The 21,259-nt window shown below is 47.4% G+C and overlaps 1 protein-coding gene across 1 annotated transcript in view; it reads right to left on the reverse strand.

The window, feature by feature from the left end:
- The window catches only part of pcx (pecanex), a 102,426-nt gene that overhangs the window by 53,669 nt on the left and 27,498 nt on the right, over positions 1-21,259 (reverse strand). Inside the window, exons 11-18 of the mRNA XM_050192423.2 lie at positions 19,727-19,848; positions 10,696-10,876; positions 10,277-10,382; positions 9,046-9,706; positions 7,890-8,044; positions 4,405-4,558; positions 1,452-1,484; positions 313-487 (exon numbers count right to left, since the gene is read on the reverse strand). Of these exons, the coding sequence (XP_050048380.1) occupies positions 313-487; positions 1,452-1,484; positions 4,405-4,558; positions 7,890-8,044; positions 9,046-9,706; positions 10,277-10,382; positions 10,696-10,876; positions 19,727-19,848 (1,587 nt within the window). The remainder of the gene's footprint in view (positions 1-312; positions 488-1,451; positions 1,485-4,404; positions 4,559-7,889; positions 8,045-9,045; positions 9,707-10,276; positions 10,383-10,695; positions 10,877-19,726; positions 19,849-21,259) is intronic.

Below are 21,259 nucleotides of genomic sequence, written 5' to 3' on the forward strand. Positions count from 1 at the left end.
CTTGCTGCCACAACACTGGCAAATGAAGAGCTGTCCTTTGTTAAACCCACGGCACACAGTGTGCAGGCCACTTATCGCACTTGGACTTTACACGGAACGTCACGGCGACAGCAAAGGCAAAAATTCGCCTGGATTATCCGTATAATTGCTAGTATCGCCATTACAGTGAAGTTAGCCAAGGGTGGAGCAACGTGTAGCCCACAAAAGTAGGGTGTTTGCTACAATAGAGGGCACTCCATAATAACGTGAATGCAGTAAACAGAATGAAGAAAATGATGATTACGGTCGATGAACACATGTCCTCTCACCCACCTATGAGGAAGCTTCGTGCCCAAGCCACGGCTCCGTTGGTGATGAGTCGCATCCCATAAAGGGTGACCTGCGGGTACTCGATGTTGGAGTCGAGCAGGAACTGTACCAGCATCAACATCGAGCAGCACAGGCAGAAGTACACGGGCCGACTGTACAGGACCACCCGGTTGTAGCCCTGTGAGGAAAACGACAAGAGATGTAAGCGCATCCTAACTTGTTGCAGTAATGGGTCATTCACACTTCACACGGCGTTTTGACGACTGCACATGTTCAACCATGAGGTTCCTTACAACATGACTCACACTCAGATAGTGATATTGGTACTGCCGCCTAAGTCACTGTTTTATGCACCGGAATGCCAGTATGTGGTGGCTTCAGAACAGTATCGTTCTCAGGGAGCCTGGACAACTTGAAGGCGCACCTGAATAGTACCGTTCCATCTGTCACAACAGGCGTTCCCAAGGCGGCACAATGCCCATTAGGAAAATCGCATAGACAGTGGCGCCAGAATTCCATCTAGGTAAGATTATAAGAAATTCTATGCGTGCAACACCTCGGCATTCCATGCTTAAGTACTTGCCAAGCCGTGAAGGTTAAAATTTGTAAGTCATATGTACATGACACCATGTGGGAAAAGTTGGGGTGGGAATAGGATGCATTTCTTTTTAGAGCTTGCCCCGAACGCACGCCTTTTGTGAGATACATAGACATTTTCCTAATGATAATCCTTTCCACCTTTTGCTACGAGTTCAAATGCCATTGTGCAAACATCATGGTCAGAATCAGCTTTTAAAGCTATGGAAGATGAAGCGAGACAAAAGAACACCAGCCCTAGTTGATCTATTCCACAGCAAAAAAAAAAACATAAGGAACACACAAGGTGGTTAGCTTAGTTAATCAAAGTATGTAACGAGTTCCAAATTGCTCACTGTGTTCCTGAACTTGTTTGGGACTGAGGTGATGCCTCAGGAAACAGCAAGATAGGTGTAGAAAAGCTCACTTAGCGTTACTAAGCCAAAAATAGCTATAATTATGATTTTACACTACAATCAGATTACCCCTTCAAAAAGCAAAGTTTTAGGTTTATGGGCTCCGGTGCAGATTTTTGTCGGATAGAACACAGGGGGTGGGCTACTCACGTGAGTCGGTGAGGCAGCATCTGGCTGAACACTCTGAAAGTACAGGAGAAGAACAATGTTGAGCGTGAACAACACCAGCAACAAAGAGAGTTCAAGGAGCATTCCCGGCCCAACCATGATTACCAAGAACATGCGCAGCCTCTTTACAGTCACCGCCCGATAATTTGGACCCAATGGGGACTGCCAAAACTTTAATATAATCAGAAGTCTTTAATATTGGATTCGCCAGAACATAAGTGAGTTTATTTCACAATTGACCGAAAAAAAAAGGTGCATTGTATTCTTGGATTGTCATTTTCGTTAATACCTTAAGATTCGCAGTGCCTAGCACAAGACACATCATCACCTACGAGTGATGCCCTTCTTGGCACAATGCAAAGCACGCTATCTTTCGCATGATTGTCAACTAATGCATTCGTGTCTACAAGCGACGACATTCTTGACACAATGCTAAGCACGCTACATCATCACAGTGGCGAAATGCTGCCACGTCTTGACATGTTCAGTGCTGGTCACATAAAATATCGTGAAAGTGAAAGTATTTTCAAAAGTGACTGTCTGAGAATACGGCCCAAGTTTTCCAGTGTGCAGGTACGCTTGTCTTTAGCCTTGACAGTCCACGGCCGCAATTTTCTAGCAATGCATGCCTTTCATGCACTCCATTTGAAGCTTTTTGCGCTTCGTCAGTGGTCAGAGGGATGCTTTGCCCACATTGTCAACGGGATCAACCAGCCATGAATGAAAGATGATAAGAGCAGCACAGAACTCGCAGGACAAATCATGCAAATCGCAAATGCAGCCTTTACGACTTAGTGGCTTGGCTTGGCTTGTACAGTGGTCTGGGCGTGTTCAGTGACTGCTAGATCAGCTAGTTTTGGTTTTGAGATGCCAGTATGCATGGCTGGCAACCGCGTCGGCGATGTATCAAAAAGAAAATATTGCTATTGCTGCCCAACTCAGTGGCCAAATTAGCACGTGATGCAGCTGGGGGTTTAAATTATTGCATGACATGCTGTAAGGTGTCAGAAATTTCGGTGGTCCTCAAGTTTATGGGGCCGCTGGTGGTGCTGCAGAGCTGTCCGATTAATCAAGAATGTCCGAACTATTGGTGTCCGAATCGTCGGTCGGTGACAGTACCTGACCGTGGCGCAAGAAAATTCGAGTCGGGACTTGGCAAATGTACATTACTCAGCGATTCAAATGAGATACTTGGAGTCAATGACTGCCGGAACTTGTGCCACCAATGGGCACCAAGGAACACCGAGCTGAAGCATTGTGGTACACGATGAGGTCGAGAGCATTTGTGATGCATGGCGACCGCATTTGGATGCTCCTGCGTTCATCGGTGGTGCTTCCATACGGTCCGGGTATCACATTTGAATCAGCGATCACTGTAAGTCGGCTAAAGGTTCACCTCATCAATCACCGTTACATAGTTTCCAGCATGTAGGGTAGAACACAAACTACAAAGGAGCATTTTGTGACAATCTTGAAACCTAGTATAGAAAATAAAAAGGAGTTGTTAAGATTGTGACAATCATAAGTATTGGGGAGAATCAAAATGGCTCGCCTCAGGTGTAACTGTTACAATGTATGACATTGCATAATATCAACCAAAGGAACAGCAGTTCCTAGTGTTAACAGTTAAACACAGCTTGATGCTAAATGAACCAAACAGGCATCTAGTGCACTGCAAAAATAACTGGTACATGAACAAAACAAGACAATAGACAGATGACAGACAGAAAGAGCACTGGCTCGTAAGTGATATGTTTAAACAGAACCTCATTGCATTTCACACATCAGGGCCAAGATGGCAGGATACAAGACAGCATACCAGCAAGCCTGCATCACAACCCTAGTTAAAGAGCAACACACAGAATCTATATCAAGGATTGAACCAAATAAATCTCTGAGGTGAAACTGAGCATGCGTTCACACAAATGTAGAGCCGTTAGCAATACGAGTGGGAACACCGAATTTGTTTCCGAGAAACTATTACTTGTGATGTGTGAATTGAAATGTGACATAACATGCAGCAGGTAGCTCTCCCTCTTAACATTTAGCAGCATTGAGCACTTTTGAGCTTCGAATGTGTGTTAAGCCATTACAGCGTGTTGAAAGCAAATTTTGTGTTCCCTTTCATATTGCTCGAGGGGGTCAATGCTTCAAGGGGTGATCTGACAAGTGATCATCCAAGAGAACAATGGAAAGATGGTTTATTATGAACCTTGAAATGTGACAGGTTCTTCCCATAAGCCCTGTGGCTTCTTCACAGTTTGTAATTGTTTTTTAAAGCGAAGCAAGTCCTGGCACTAAACTTTTTTATTTATCACATTCTTGATTTAAATAGAGGTTCAAGTCCTTTAAATGCTAGAAGAAATACTGGGAGATGTCAAAGCACCCTGAATAATTTACTTTCATTCTTGTTCCCATGAACCAGACTCATTGTCAGTGCCAAGGAAATGGATACTATATAACAATGTCACGATGCAATGGCTCGCTTCATTTCTGCAATAGACACAGTTGCCAGACATGCTCGCAGCACTCAGTATTTCTTGTGTGAAACGCCACGATACCTGGCTTTGCTGCCACATGACCTCGGCAAATTTTATGGTGTCGTGACACCACAGTGATTTCAATGACGCCAGGTCTGGCCTTTTGAGACCAATTATAGCATCAAATTCAGATACCTTAGATGTGTTTCCAAACCTTCGTAAAGTGTAATACAAGGAGTGTGGAGTTTGCTTTCTGCAAATTTGTAAATACGCGTCAGTAGTACTCCCTGAAGTCTTTAATATTCCTGGCAAAACAATTCAACGACTAAGACAACGTTAGGTTTGTGCCAGATGAAATGAAACAGTTTTGAAAGAATACTTTGCTAGAAGAAACTGATTTACTGTACTTCTTTATTATGACTCTAAAAAAAATTTATATCGCGGAGGGAACCAACCTTGAGCAGGCAGTATTGGCAGCTGGCCATGACAAAGCAGAAGAGAAAGCTGTAAATGTCCTGAAAGAAGCCCCTGGAGAGGCACAGGGATCCCAGGACAGCCACCAGGACTGCCAGGACAATGGACAGGACATTCTCCATCACCGTCAGGTTCCTGGACATCAACCAATGAGCTTACCATGTTGTAATGCGACAGCATTCACATACAGGTAAAAACTGGGCAGTCAGGATTGTAACCAAGATTGTGTCATGGGCCAAACCTGGAGGTGGTCTAAAAAGCAGGGATGGGCTAATCCAGATACAGTAAAAGCTCATTAATTCGAATTCCGCGGGGATGCTATGAAAATTCAAATTATACAAAATTCAAACTAATGAAAGTCAAGAGAAAAAAACAGCTCGGTTAAGGCGTGTATATAGCCTGACGTGGCGTGAGCACGCGCGCACACGCTACGTCACGTTGGCGTGAACAACGTCTATACTTCGAAGCACTGGCGCAGCCAATGTAACCGGACGCAGCCAGCGCGATCTGACGCGCCCGACGTCGAGATGGCTCTTCCTCCATCCACGCGTTCGTCGTGCTCACTGGGCCGGAGAAAAAAAAAATGTCGCAGTCTCGCGCGAAAAGCGAAGCATCGATTGCAATAGAAAATTAGTAGATAGCTATACGAAGTAAGGATAATAGTTTTATCGGCTGTATAAACTTGTAAGCATTGGCTTACTAAATAAATTAACAAGCACTGTGTCACACGCGCACAGATAAGCATGAATGCATCCCGCTCGATGACCGCGGAAACTCGCTGAAGAATGCTGGAGTGAGGACACGCAGCAGTAGCAGTGAGCGAATTGACGTTCGTACAGCTCTCACTTCAATGTGAACGAAACGTAGAAAGCACATCACATATGAAGCTACCGGCACTACGCGCACTCTGCAAACATCGCAGATCGCTTTGAAGATGAGGCCCATGCAAGCGCACACTTTGGCCACATCGCAGATCACTTTTAAGATGCGGTGCCCGCATGGCCGCGCCGTAAGCAGCAGCCGCCGAAGATCGTCTTCCCGTCCCTACCTCGCCTCACCCCCCTGCCTTGTGCGCAACAAGTGAGGGCGTGCTCCGCCCCACCTTCCCCTCTCGCGCACGCGAGATTGAGCCACGTTCGTGGGCTCACCCTAGCATGCTCGTACACAAAGAACACGGCGCGCAGCGACGGTGTTATCGTCCTTGCCGCTGATCGAAAAAGCAAAGCTGCGCGACCCGCGCGGCGACGCCAGCATGCTCCCGCGCACTAGCACCCTCCCCATCCACGATGATGCGGAGTTCGAATTATCGGTGGCGGTGCGGATTTCAGTGTGAATAAGCGGGATGTGTTACATATTGCTTTCAATACATTGTTGGATGGACCGCGGCAACTACTTCGAATTATCCGAAATTTCGAATTAACGAGTACTGAATTAACGAGCTTTTACTGTACCAGTGTGCTACATGTGTACTTGTAAAGGTTTTAAGGTGGGCTTGCCTATTTTGATATTTAGCTCACCATATTTACCTTTGCAAGAGTTTTAATGTAATTGCATTATACAGATAAAAACTTAGTCTTAGGCGATTTAAGGAGGTAAGTTCTCGCAGCCAAAGCTAGCAGAGCTGAAGCGACCCGGCACTCGCATGTGACCACAAGGTAGAAGTCATGAAGATGTCGACAGGTCATTATTGAATGATAGAATCTCATAATGCTATTGCATTATAGTCACTAGAATGAATTTTCAACTTTGAAGTGAATTCAATTAATTAAAACCAAGTGTGAATCATACTGAATATTTTTTCAATTACGATTCCTATTGGTATTGCAGAAATTAGATTTTTTTTCACCAACCAGAGGCACTAAAGAACAAAGCAAGTTCATTGCACAGCAAATAATGCACAGGAAAATTATACTTTGTGGTGAACAAAATCCTCTAGTACAGCACTTCTGCAGCATCATAACGGCAGTTATTTAATGTTGCCATAAAGGGAGGATAGCTGCTCGACATGCTTGGGGAGCAGAGTCCATCCTCCTGGGTGTCACAATTCCTTCAGGCTCTGAAAAGAGCTGCTCACTGGACGCACAGGTATCGGCAGGTATCTCTTTGCAAGCCAAACCAACAGTTGGCCCTATGCTCACACCACCAGTAAGATTGATCTTCTTTATGGTCCAAAATTTCATCATGCACATGTCTTTCAACTTGTGCTTGTTGCAGTGAAAATTGCTGCCACAAACAAATAAAAGTTGCTGCTGGTTGATGAGCTTATCAAGGTGCTGATGAGGAAGAAGCATCTTCATAAGGTTTCGTTGTTGAGGACATATCTGAGTTCATTCCTTCTAAAGGCACCTTTTTAATCTCATTCGCCACTGAAGAATCCTGGTGGTACTTAACTACTTTAGAATGACAGTCTAAAACATTGCCAAGCTTGTTACTTGGTCAAGTGTGTTGTTTCGAAACAGTGTTTTAGGCACTTAGCCATACTTATAGCAGACAGAGAGGTTTTCACTTGGCAAATGGTGTTGTCCAGATGCATGGAGAGACAGTACAGTGTAGGTACTTGAGCTGATAGTGTCAGGCAGCCCTAAGCACCAGCAGCAGCCCCGTGGGAATGCCCCCTTTTTACTTGTGATATGCTTCATCAGCATCATCATCAGCAGCAGCATCAGCAGCATCAGCCTGGCTACGCCTACTGCAGGGCAAAGGCCTCTCCCATACTTCTCCAATTACCTCGGTCATGTGCTAATTGTGGCCATGTTGTTCTTGCGAACTTCTTAATCTCATCCGCCCATCTAACTTTCTGCCGCCCCCTGCTACGTTGTACGGCACGATAAATATGCTTCAAGGCACAATAAATATGCTTTACCGCAACACAGTCTGTATGTTTCACCGCATAACAGGGATACAATGCGGCGAAGCTGACTTAAAAAACCGACAACTGCAACTTTTTTTCTGGGGGGGGGGGGAGGGGTCGAATATTTCAAATAGTAAGTGTCGTAATAGTAAATAGTAAGTGTAAGTAATAGTAAGAATCGAATACTAATCAATTTGAATTGAATACTCAAAGTTTTCAAAACTCACAGACCACTACAACATATAATTTTGATGAGTAGAAATCTGCCGCTGAAGGATAGCGGCTCAACATGCTTGGGGGAAGCCTGCTGTTCCTCAGCTTGAATCGCCTACGCCATAACAGATGAGTTGACATGTTCCCAAAGTGACCTCCCCGTGCCAGTGCTGACGTCACATGAGAGTTACCACAACACAAAATAGGCTCAGCTCCAGAAAAATTTCAGAGTTTTTTTTCTCATTGAAGAGCAGCGCATACCCAGTGGCATATATACCCACTGACTTAAGTTAACAAGAAAAATGTTGGACACAGACAAACAAACACGCCACAAACTGGGTGAAGCTTTCAAAGAATGCTAATCAGATTAAAAAAAGAACAGAAAGAAATGGCCCCACCCACCTGTCCAGCACAGTGATGAGGGCCAGGCGGTCGAAGCCCACCTTGATGGTCTTGCAGGGCAGCAACCGGAAGCGGTAGTAATGACGCGGCTTGCCGTCTCGCAGTGTCCCACTGCCCACGAATCGCATGTGACACGTTGAGTCCAGCTCGGTGTCCTGCAAGATGACAGAATATACGGATGCCATGACACACTGACCAAGGTCACAGTGAAGTCGTTTAAATTCAAAGAAAGTTGGGCTAATTGGTGGGCAGTATTCCAGGGTTGTGATGTATTGACCAGTGATAAAAAGACATAAAACACGAACAGAAAGCACACAGAACAGAACATTAGTTTTCAACTGTTGTTTTTATTATTATTATTATACCCTCAATGCCTCTGAGATCTTACAGAGAAGGTGGGTACAAACCATTTACCAATGTTTTGTCATGAATCTATTGCCTGTCATCGTGCCCCCTGTGTTTTAATTGAAGATAGTGTGTCAGACCCTTTTTAAACAAAAGCTGAAGGCTAGGATTGTGTCCTGTGTGCTGCTCATTCTTGTCCTGCTTTTCTATAGCACTAGTTAAATGGCAAATGTGCCACAATCCTGAACACATCGATCGGCCTTGGTAGATTGTACAGCAGCTATCGCAGTTGTTAGGTCACCCACCATGGTAGCTCCAAAGCTACGGCTTTCTGCAGTTAAGCGCAAGGTCATCGGTTCAATTCAAAGAGCAGACAGCCATGTTGCAATGAAGGCACAATGCAAAAATGCCTGGCTTTGAGTGCCCATTAAAGAACACCATGTGGTCTAAATAACTCTCACGCCTTCCACTACGGCATCTCTCAAAGCCCGTTAAATATGATAGCTTAATTTTAATTGTAGAAACCAGATCTAATACCTGACCACTAGTTATAGTTGTCGATGCATAGTCCATATAAACATTTAGTTATTGCAGCTGTCCCAGAAGTTGCATAGGGTACTACAGCAAGACAAAAAGCCTGATTGCATGACAATGCCTTGCGTTGGGCCATCTGCAGCTCAAGGGAAGTGAAAATGATATTTGTGGCAATTGCTACAACACACCTTAGTGGCACCAAGGCAAACTACTACATGTGCTCCAGTTCCAACCACCTCATTGTTGTTGTTCACTAGCTTCAACAGGGTCACCTCACCTGTGAGGATGCTGTCTGAGACAACGTTGCAGGTCCAACTCCGGCGCCATTCGCTGCCGCTGCCATAGCCATGCGGCTGAGAAGAGATTCCGCAAGAAGAACCGGTCCACTGCTGCCTCTGGAGCCATCAAACCGGACGCTGGCCCCTTCGCCAGCGGCGCCCAGATCAAACCGGTTCTCCAGCACCGTAGCGCCGCCCCGCCTCAGTCCAAGCGCCGCTGCCCCTACTCCGGAAGGGAGGGAGAGGTCAAGTGAAGATGGCACCATGGCTCCAACATCCTCCCCTCGCTGACCACCGCTGTGATGACCGCGCCGGCGGTGGTGATGTCGAGGTTGGTGAGAATACTGTTGCAGTGAAGTCGAGGATGACGGCTGTTGCTGGAGGAGTTGCTGTTGCTGCTGCTGCTGCTGTGAATGGGAATGGTGGGTGTGGTGGTGCAGACGGTGCTGAGGCTGATGGGGGGATGGCCGCAGCATCGAGCCAGTCACCATGGTCATGGAAGAGGCCTCTGTCGTTGTCACGCAGGGTGTCATGCCGGGCGCAGGACTGAACCCCATGGCAATCGGACAGCTGCCGTGAGGGGGCACGGAAGCAGAGGCGGCGGGACTGTCAAGCATCGTGGTGGAGCTTGAGCTTGAACTGCTGCGAGATGACGTCTCCCTGCGAGAGTCGAGACATGGGCTGTGCTTGCTTGACAAAGTTGTGCCACAGTGGCGCACTAAACTCAGGTACATGCTAAGCCTCATTGCATGCTAAGCCTTACTGCATGGCAAGCTTAGTTGTACGCTAGGCCTAGGTGGATGCCGGTCCTAGTCAAATGCTAGGTTTTGTTCTTTTGAATAGTCATACTCTTTTATTTCCGACACAACAAGTTGCAGGCTAGGCCCGGCTGCAGGCTAGTCCTAGTTACATGTCAAGCCCAACAGTTAGGCAATATTTACCCGCCAGCCAATCACATATACAAAAAAAAAAAAAAGCTAAGCTCAACTGTGCTTTTCTGTTTGTATTTGCACTCCAGTAACAAGAATGCTGTTGCACACAGCAAAAATTAAGGTCTCATATAGTCTGCAGAAGTAAATGCAAGCATAAAAATACATGCTCATAGCGAAGCTTCAGGATATGCACATTCCAAACCATGTGCTTTATTTGGAGTATGTTCTTTCATTGGCCCGATTATCATCCATATAATAATTTTCACCACAAAAGAAGCAACATTAGGGAAACACTCACCACTTGCTGTCGAACATCATCTGGAATATCTTGGTGTCTGGTGACATCTCAAGGCCCCTTGACACGCCCGTGCTGTTCTCATCAAAGGTGTATGTCTGCCAGTTCCCTGAAGCACAGGAGTACAAATATGTTGTCAATATCATGCCTGCTATATTTCATCTTTTTTTCCTTTGTCATTTTAACCATGTCAAATTGAAATGTTTCAAAGACCGCTATATAAGATTAAGGACACTTTTCGAATAATTTTTTTTTTGAAAGCTGCCTATAATCCCGTTTTTACAGATGATGCGATGAAATTAGGAAATTTGCAGGCGTAAGATAGGGTCAGCAGGCACAAGACCAGGGTAACTGGACATCACTGGAAGAGGCCTTCGCCCTGCAGTAGACACAAGCAGTTGGGTAAATGATGACTCCCTTACCGTGTTCATCTTGGAAGCAATGTACCGCACCAGGTGAAGTGTCATCGTGCGATATGGCTAAGTGGGTGCCAGGTGTTGACAAGATGCTCGCCAGGAGATAAGCTGGCGGTCCCCGGTCGGTGCAGTTCCGCCGGCCCGATGAAGTCCAGCCAGCCATCGCTGTTGCTGACTCTTCATCTTTCTCCCTGCACAAAGCAGTCAGACAGCACTTATAACATAGTAGACTCCTTCCAAGATGAGCTCTGTCAAACTGGATGCTCCAATAAGCTGACCAGTTCAGAACATGCCTGCTTTCTGTTTTGTATTCGGTGTATTCTGCATACTACCGTAAAGAACTGCCTATAATACAAGGGTTCTTTCTTAATTTTACCACGTGAAATTTCTGCCTTGTACTATATGCAGATCCCAGGGATTCTGGCCCGAAATTTGCAATCCCGCTTTCATCGCCGATCCTACATGCAGAGGGAACAGCGTGAGTGCCGATACGTTACCAGACCTGGCGTTCGTTTTGAATGTAACAACAGCGCACTGGCAAAATACGTAGGAAGATTTGGGGAGCGACGATGCGCTGATCGAGATCACGATAGGCACGGGCCCGAGCGGTCGTGGTACTAACCCTGAGGGCAAAGGCCGTAAGCTCAAACTCGTGAAGTGGCACACGTTCCGCAAGAAGCGAGAAGAAGGGGGGCGAGGCGACAAGCCGATTATGGACATAGACGAGTAGACCGAGACGCTCAGAAGGGACGTAGGCGCAGCAACGAGTGACGTTCCACCCGAGGCGAACCTCGAAATAATTGACAGCAGGCTCCTACACATGTGGGAAGCAAAGCGAGCCCTCCTAAAGAGATGGCAATGCCAAAGACATACCGTATTTATTCGCGTATAACCCGCACCAAAATGTGAAAAAACGCGTTTAAAAAGTGGGGGTGCGGGTTATCTGCGAATTTTTTCCTTGGGAGGGGGGGGTCGGCTTCACCGCAATGTGCGGCGGCCTCCCCGTGTAGTCCGCCATCCCCATCGTCATCGACGCTTGTCAAGCCGATGAAGGGCCAACGAAAGGCCAGCATTGTTGAGCCTCGCGTTAGGCGCTGTTTAGTGTACTTACCCCAGTTTGCACTGTTTGCCTGCTTTGTTTTGGCATCATGAGTGCGACTCGACGGCAGTGTTTCACAGCGAAAGAGAAGCTAAAGATTATAGCCGCTGCCGAAGAAATCGGCAACAGAGCTGCTGCAAGACAGCATGACGTCGACGAGTCGTGCATTCGCGACTGGAGGAAGAAAAAAGAGAGTCTCGAAGCAACGAACCGGGACAGGCGAGCGTTTCGGGGTCCGAAGACTGGCGCGTACCCCCACCTCGAGACGCAGCTTGCGAAGTTCATTGAGGAGCAGAGAAGTCGTGGCCACGCTGTTTCGACTGAGATGGCGCAAATGGAAGCCCTGAAGTTGGCCCGGGAATTGAACATTCCACGTGAGTTTCGTGCAAGCCGTGGATGGCTTCAGCGCTTCATGCGAAGACATGGATTTTCTATGCGGCGGCGAACAACCATGTGCCAGCGGCTTCCTGAAGCCTACGAGGAAAAGTTGTTGAACTTTCAACGATATGTGATCGCACTTCGGAAGGAGCACAGCTATTTGCTGTCTCAGGTGGGAAATGCTGATCAAACACCTGTGTACTTTGAGATGCCGATGGACACGACCATGGAAAAAAAGGGCTCCAAATCAGTCAGCGTGCTGACCGGCGGAAATGCCAAGCTGCGCTGCACAGTCATGCTATGCGCTTTGGCTGACGGCACGAAACTGCGCCCGTATGTCATTTTCAAACGCAAGACGCTACCTAGCATTCCACTGCCCCCAGGAATCGTTGTGCGTGCGGAAGAAAATTCGTGGATGAACAGTGGCCTAGTCGGTGACTGGCTTCGAGTAATCTGGGAGCGAAGACCAGGTGCCTTGCTGGCACGCCGGTCGATGCTCGTACTAGATTCCTTCAGAGGCCACTGCACTGATGCGGTGAAGGCTCGCCTTGCCGAGACCAGCACCGACCTCGTCATAATACCTGGCGGCATGACGTCCATGCTACAGCCACTCGACGTGTGCCTGAACAAGCCGTTCAAGGCACACGTGAAGCGGCTGTATGCCCAGTGGATGACCGACGGCATTTACGCCCTCACACCGACGGGACGCGTGCGAAGGCCTGATATTCCATTGCTGTGCCAGTGGATCGTGGATGCGTGGAAAGCGATACCGGCCGATTTGGTGCGGAAAAGCTTTAAAAAATGTGCGATCAGTAATAGTTTGGATGGTTCCGAGGACGACTACGTCTTTGAGAGTGGCGATGAAGCCTCGGATGGCAGTAGTGAGAGCGGCGACGATTAAGAATCGGATAACCAGTGACGTGGTGGCGGTCGTTTGAATAAATGTTCTGAAAACGAAATGATCACTGAGTGTGAGTTGCATCTTTCTAGCGCTCATTTTTTTTTTTCAGGTAAACGTGCGGGTTATACGCGAGTTTTTTTTTTTTTTTTCCGCCGAGTTCAAAGTTAGGGGTGCGGGTTATACGCAGGGGCGGGTTATACGCGGGTAAATACGGTAATAAGGCGTTTCTCAAACGCATAGCACAGTTAGACAGAGGCATCGAAGAACACGCACTTCAGGTATGCAGGGCACAATGGGAAGACACGTGCAACGGCCTCGAGAGGCAGATGACCGGGGCGAGCGCTTGGCGCCTTTTTAGACACCTATTAGATCCGGAGGAGACTCGGGCTGCTCAAGGCCACAAGACTAGTAGAATAGTAAGAGATTATAAAGGCGATAACTTCCTCGACGGAATACTTGACCGTTACTTTAAGAAAGCCGAAAGCATCCAGCACGGCGAGTACGACGGCGTCACAAACGAGAAACTGGACGCGGAATTTAGCGAATCGGAAATTCGGATAGTCCTGTTCGAACTCAACACTCGATCGGCGCCCGGCCCGGACCGGGTTACCAACAAGACTCTCCGCAACCTAGCCGACGAGTCAATCTCCCGACTCGCGGCCTACGTCAATGAGTGCTGGCGAGAGGGTTCCCTTCCCGAATCGTGGAAATGGGCCCGCGTTATCATGATCCCTAAACCTGGCAAGCAAGTTACGCTAGATAATCTAAGACTGATTTCGCTTACGTCTTGCGTCGGCAAAGTCGCCCGCGTGACCGACTTTCTCGAAGATTATGACGCGTTCCTGCACACCATGCTAGGATTCCGCCGCAACCTCTCCGCACAGGACGTATTGCTTCAGCTTAAACACCAGATCGTAGACATTCACTACCAGCTCCACTAAGGCAATTCTAGGCTTAGATATTAAAAAGGCCTTTGACAACGTTAAGCACGAAGCGATCTTAAAAACAATTAGAACATTAGGACTAGGCCAAAGAATGTATAATTACGTTAGAGATTTCCTCGCGGGCAGGCGCGCATGCGTCGTCGTCGGCGACGAGGAATCGCCGGAATTTGAGACGGGTCCGTGCGGCACGCTGCAAGGATCCGTCACATCACCATTACTCTTTAATTTAGTTCTACTTGGTCTACCCGAGAAATTAACAGAAATAGAAGGATTACATCACAGTCTCTACGCGGATGACATCACCCTCTGGGTTCCCGGGGGAGGATGTGACGGTCACATCGAGCGAACGCTACAGGCAGGAGTAGATGCGGTTCAGAATTACTTGCGTGGAACGAGCCTCGAGTGCTCGGCTACGAAGTCTGAACTCTCATTCTACAAACCCACAAGGAGAGGTCGTAAAACCCTACGCGAAGAGGAACGGGAATATTCCAAAATACGCATTACATTGGCAGATGCTACTCCCGTACCGCACGTAGAAAAAATTAGAATCCTAGGGTTACACCTGCAGGCAAACGGCCATAACGGATAGACGGTGCGAATACTTCGTCGTTCGGTAGATGACACGATCCGACTCTTGCGTCGCATCACGAATAGACGCAATGGTATGCGTGAAGAGTGCGCGATCCATCTCGTGCAGGCGTACGCGATAAGCCGCATAACGTATGTTGCCCCCTACCTGGGGTGGATCGGGTCCGAAAAAAACAGTCGAATGCATGATCCGAAAGGCTTTCAAGAGGCCGGTCCGCGTTCCACTCAACGCGCGCACTGACAAGTTTCTAGAGCTCGGAGTTCACAACTCCCTTAACGAGTTAATCTAGGCGCACGACATTGCGCAATACAAACGATTATCGAGGTCAAAGGCAGGTCGATGCATCCTCAAGTCGCTCAGCATCGCGTACCACACTCAGCATGGAGAAAAGACGGCGGTTCCCGCCTCTGTTCGCGACCGCCTGATCATCCCGCCGCTTCCCAAGAACATGCACCGGACGCACCACGCCGGGAGACGCAACAAACAAGCAAGCGACCTTCAGAAGTTTGGTAACAGCAACGAGGCGGTGTACGTAGACGCGGCGCGATATGGAGGAGAGAGAAGCGCACACGCAATAGCGGTTGTAGACCACTCGGGTAAGTGCCTCGCGAGTGCCACGGTGACCACGGGACACACGGAGGCGGCCGAAGAAGCCGCGATAGCCCTAGCACTCATCGCGGTGCCGAACGCTGCGATCGTGATCAGCGACTCGCAGACTGCAATCCGCGGCTTCGCGAGCGGTCGTGTCTCGCGGGAAGCGGCCTGCATACTCCAAATTTCTGACGACGGCGACTCGTCACCGCCCTCGCAACCCCAAAATTCTACGGTCTTCCTCCTCTGGACCCCGGCACACACCGATGTTCCGCTCGCGGGCAACGAGGCGGCCCACGACACGGCTCGAGGTCTCACACGCCGAGCCGCCGCTGATTATGTGGCCGCCTCCACCCCCGAGAGCGGGGCATCGGATCTGCCGGATCAGGACACTACAACAGAAACACAGCAACAAGAAACACACTGGGCGTAGGACGATCGCCTAACCACGTTCAGAGACCTCACCCAACACTAGACTCGAAAGACGCACATTCCCGCCACCGCACTATAAATTGAACAGGAACGAGGCCGTAACTTTACGCTTGCTCCAGAGACACACCTACCCTAGCCCCGCTATCTTACACCACTGCTATCCGCGTTTATATCCAACAGACGCGTGTAAAACATGCGGACAGAGAGCAACGCTGCGACACATGCTCTGGGAGTGTGCCGGCAACAACAGTAATCAAACCAGCTTCGTTGGCGACGCGTCCATAATCGCGGCCGTTGCCAGAGTAGGAGAAGGCTCGAGCTCGCTTCTTCCCGACGCCGCCCTGGATGCGGGAGCCGCCGGGGACCTTCTCCGCAGGCGTCACCGCTGCTGGGAGGCGGCTATCAGAAGTTCAGAGCTGGCAGACCAGCTCTGGGCCGTCCGGCAAGCCGAAGATGCCGCTCGAGTCCAAGGACTTCGAGCCATCACCTGAGGCCACTACATCAAGAACTGCCGGACTATTCTTTACTAAAGTTTCTTCTTCTCATTCTTCATCGTTGATCAGCGCTATCATCATCAAGACTCGTAGCGAAGGATGTGTCATCATACGGTGGCGTCGATAGGTTGTTGCTGCTTTCAACCGGTGCCATTTTGACCACGCCAAGAATCGGCACATTCACCTAAGGCTATCTCACACGATGTCGGGATTGCTGCCTCTAAAAGGAAAGTTATTTTAGCTGCCGCACCGAGACCATCAGGAATTACGCTGCAGGGCGACACTTCGGCATCACCGAGGGCAGAGTTCATGGCTGGAGGAAGCAAAAGGAGGCAATTTTTTCATGCAGAGGTCTGAGAAGAAGCTTCCGGGGGCCGAAGAACAGAGTCTTTCCCAAGATTGAACAGGAGCTGACCGCACTGAGCTGCTACAAGCGAAGGCAAGAGAAATTAAATTGCCCAGGAGAAAGGCATTCCGCGGAATGACTTCAAGGCCAGCAAAAACTGGGTGTCGCTATATGCGCCGCGCTGGATTTTCTTTACACCAACGAACGTCAATATCCCAGAAACTCCCTGAAAGCTATGAAGAACAGCTTGTGGCTTTTCACAGGCACATGACAAAGCTGCGGAAAAATGTTGACTTTCAGCTGGGCCAGATCGGCAACGCGGATCAGACACCGGTGTGCCTTGACATGCCGTCGGTGCTCACAGTGCGGGAGAAAGGCTCCAAGCAAGTTTGCATAAGGTCGACTGGCAATGAGAAGACTCGTGTCACCGTAATTTTATCCTGTACGGCAGATGGTCGCAAGCTTCCACCTTACGTAGTGTTTAAGTGAAAGACACTGCCGAAACATGAAAAGTTTCCGAAAAATGTTGTTGTGCAATGCCAGAACAAAGGGTAAATGGATGAAGCACTGGTACTTGACTGGATTAAGTCTGTCTGGTTTCGGTGGCCTGGAGTACTGCTGGGGCTCCCATCCCTACTTGTGTTGGATGCTTTTCGCTGTCACCTGGTTGATTCCATGAAGAAACTACTGCACGAATCTCGCACCGAGCTCGTCGTCATTCCTGGAGGGATGACATCCCAACTGTAACCGCTGGACGTTTGCATTAACAAGCCTTTTAAAGACTGGATCAAGTGCTGCTACCAAGTAGGAGACCTGGAAGTAACGGCTGCCGGACGGCTGAAACGTCTCCTCTCCAGCAGTGTTTTGTAGCTGGATCGCGGATGCCTGGGCCAGCATTCAAAAGGAGCTTGAAAGTCGCTCTTTTAAGAAATGCGGCATCTAAAATGCATTTGACGGCACTGAAGACGACTTTCTCTGGGAAGATATCTCCGACAAGTGGCTTTTGGGAGACAGTGCCAGTGAAATGGATGACGACTGAACGTTAAATGGAATGCAAATAAAGCCTTTCTCTGAGCTTTCCTCACTCACATTATATACGGATGAAAACTTTTTTTTTTAATTTTTGCTAATGCCAAATTGCACCTCGTATTATATGCGGGTCCATACTATACGCAAGCTTCTACAGTATTTTGGTTTGTGTGAAGTTAGATAAGAACCGACAGATTTCCTAGGCTCCTTCAAGCTTGCCTCCTCATTACGTCTCCTCAACTCCTCATTAGGTTTTGGCAATGCAAAAAGCCAAGCACGTAATGTAGATCATGTGGTGGTGACCACGTCTGCAAAGTACGACGACATAGTAGTTTGCAAGAACAGCTGTGCAAACAAAAGCCTGAGGGATCTTCTTCTTGGAAGGGGCACACTCCCCAAAACCACTTCAGGGAATATGCCACAAAGCAAGAAAAGAAAAAAGAAAAAGAAGAGGTGGGGGTTGTGATGTAGCATCATGTGGGCCTTAGGCTCTGCTATGGGAGCAGACAGGACAGTAATGTGGCTTGAAAGCACTGGCTGAAGCGATGGGATAAAGATTTTGCTACTGGAAGGACAGCTTGCCCCCTTGTATAATCATCTCACAACGTTTTATTCACTTTCTTCACTACTACTGCACCCTTTTATTAAATTGTTGCAGTAAAACGCTCCCTGGACAGTGCTTTGTAACCTTCAGTTTGGAGATCCATTTATCTGCACTGTGACAGCAATGTGTTTGGGAACACAGAAAAGTTCTGGATGCGTGTTTTTGGCACAGATGTGCCAAGCAATAAAAGCATTTTATCCTATAGTCTAATAGAGGTATACAGTCTTTGTGTTCAAGTATAACAAGCACGTCTCGTGCATCAAGCTTATGCACATACCTTTGTTGTGTGCTTAGCAGTAAAATTTATATATCAAACAACATTTTATCTGCACTGCAGAATTCGTGCCAGCTGGAGTCATATATTTGTAGCCTATTGCAACTTGTATTGTCGTCACCTGCTAAGTTTAACGAAAATGGAAGTCTATTGCGACCTGTAGTCTTTTTAGTCAAACCACAAAGACCAATGTATCATTTTTGATGTGCTCAGTTTGATGCCTCAAATTTTCTATTTAGGTGTGGGAAACTTAACTCAAAGCCAATACAGTTGACTTCCGCTAATTTGACCCTGGTGGGACCGATGAAATTAATAGTATTGGTGGGTCAAGTTCAACAAGATGCAAAAGAAAGGACACCACCGCTGATTCAATCGGCGGTTATTGCTAGATTCTAACACACCCCCGAATCAAACGTGCACCATCTATCCAAGTGTCCAATGTAGAAAATTAATGTAGAAATGACATTAAACCTTTACTGACGAGTGTTGCCTACAGGCAACATACCAGAACATTTTTTTTTCTAGCCGAGTTTCAGTACTGAGTACGAAGTTGTATGAATGACAGGCAGCAAGCGCCATTTGTTGGTTTCGACCAGGAACACTGGACGAATTAGTGTGGCATGCAACTCACTGCCTTTTGAAGGTCAGAGGACACATCCGAAGTAAGATATCCAGCCGCACTGGTATCACACATGTGATGTAAGACAAATGAAATGTACACCTATGGTTCACATATGATAAGACCTGTCTATATAAATTGAAAAAGAAGCCTTAGGTGGCTTGGGGTGAAGTGCACTTCCAGTTTCCTCTCTGGTGTTTTCTTTTTATTGGTGAAAAATTTATGAAAAATATTTTTTTTTTCCTTTCTGTTGATTATGCTTATTCTTGATGTGTTTTGCACATTTAGATTTGAGATATGTCTCATCCTTAAAGGGTAATAAAGCACCTAAACAAAGCAGAAAACTAATGAGCCCCCAATTTTTTTCAGCAAGAAAGATGGGCAAGGGTTCCATATGTGTTGCACCATGGCGGCCAGCTTTTTAGCTCAGCTTTGCCTCACAGTTTTCGTGATAATTTTTTTGATAATCAATATTAGATTCAGTACTATTTTTTTTACTGGATTCGATATTCGATCTGAAATCTACTATTCAATATTCGCAAACCTATAGAAAAGACACTTTGTTTTCATTTTTGGTATGAATGCACAGACTATCGGCAAAAATAAAGGTGAACATGTCTTAATTTTCCTTGCGGGGTTAAGGCAACAGCTATTGCTGTGAACGTACTGGGGAGTACACACTAGGACCGGTGTTTGTTCCAGAACACAGAAACCATCAGTCAGTACAAAAAAGGAACTTGCCCATCGGCCGGAGGCAAAGGCGGATTGCTTGGCAGGAGAGAGAGAAACTCGGAGGTGCCATAACTGGCTTTTCGGCGAGTGGCCGCCAGCTTTGGGCGCTTCCGGTTTGCAGCAGGGGCTGAAAAGAGGTAAAGAAGGAAATGACACTGTCCTTGATTTTCTGCATTTGTTGCACGTTGTTGAATACAAGCTGACTCCAAATAGTCGGCGGCCAATTTTTTGGACTCCCTAAGGGCCACGTAAACGTCCTAAAAATCGGGCAGTCTAAAAAAAATGAGTGCGTGCCTTTTACTGCCCTCAAGGGCTCGAATTGCCCCAGACGTGTCCCAAAAAGCTCTGAAGGCCTACCAATACACTTGTAAGGCGTATCAGTGCTCGTACTGCACTAGGAGAGGGCGGGTGCAGCATGTATAATTAAGGAATACATACAGAGTCCCGGGACAATTGCCCCTTCCCTCTCTTGGTATGCTTTAATGAGATACTTTGCCTATGCTTCACCGCATAACACTGCTGCATAGATGCGAAGCTGACTTTCTGAAACTGGCATTATGCAACACCAGTGCTTTCTCGGCTTCGAAGCAATTGGCGAGAATTACAAAAGCCGAGTCGGCAAAATTGCTAACCACGGCGAATTCTGTATTTCTCGTATACTGTAGTTTCTCATATCTGGGCCATTATGGTGCAGTGAAAGCACTTGAAACTTGTCAAATTCGTTCTTTGGCTCCTTTATGCAATGTAGCCAATCTTTGACGATAAAAAATTAACAAGGGACGAATAGATGCAGTCAAAATCCACGACATCCTGACGAGCTGGTGCAAGAACTGCAAGGCATCGTCACCGTTGGTCTTTCCTTCTAGCGTCTTTTCTTGCTTAACAAGTCCCTTTTAAGTTAAAGTGGATCTTTTTGGTATAATAGAAGGGTAACCTGCTATTACAGTGCAAATAGCTTTTCTCTTTAGTGTCTCTTAAACTGCTGTAACAGTAAAAATTCAGCAATTCAGGAAGGCTGGCATGCAGGTTAAACAGCAACCTCAAGAAAATTTTTTTAAAATTTATCTTGCACATGTCTAAATTTAGGTAAGCTCCTCCCTCATATTTGCATTTAGTCAAGTTAATGTCTTCTCGTGCAAGTCTAACATTTTACCCGCCGCAGTGGCTAAGGCGTTCTGCTGAACAAGAGGTCACGGGTTTGCTTCCCAGCTGCGGCGGTCGAACTTCGGTGGGGGTGAAATGCAGAAACATGCGTGCTTAGATTTTGGTGCACATTAATGAACTTCAGATGGTTAAAATTAAACCAGAGCTCTCCACTGCAGCATTTCTCATGACCACAGGGTTGCTTTGGGACGAATTGATCAGTCTAAGAGAAAGTTCTTATTACTCTTTGTGAATTACCGAGTTAGCGGAGATGTAAACAGAAGTAGTCGGGTTGGTGGCACCAACTGGTGGCACAGAGCTCGACCATAAAAACACAGAGCTATTGGTGCAGTAGCCAAGTGTATTCTACTTTGCTGCTGGTGTAAATCTTTGGC

Source organism: Dermacentor andersoni, chromosome 10 (assembly GCF_023375885.2).
Source record: "Dermacentor andersoni chromosome 10, qqDerAnde1_hic_scaffold, whole genome shotgun sequence".
Taxonomy (NCBI): domain Eukaryota; kingdom Metazoa; phylum Arthropoda; class Arachnida; order Ixodida; family Ixodidae; genus Dermacentor; species Dermacentor andersoni.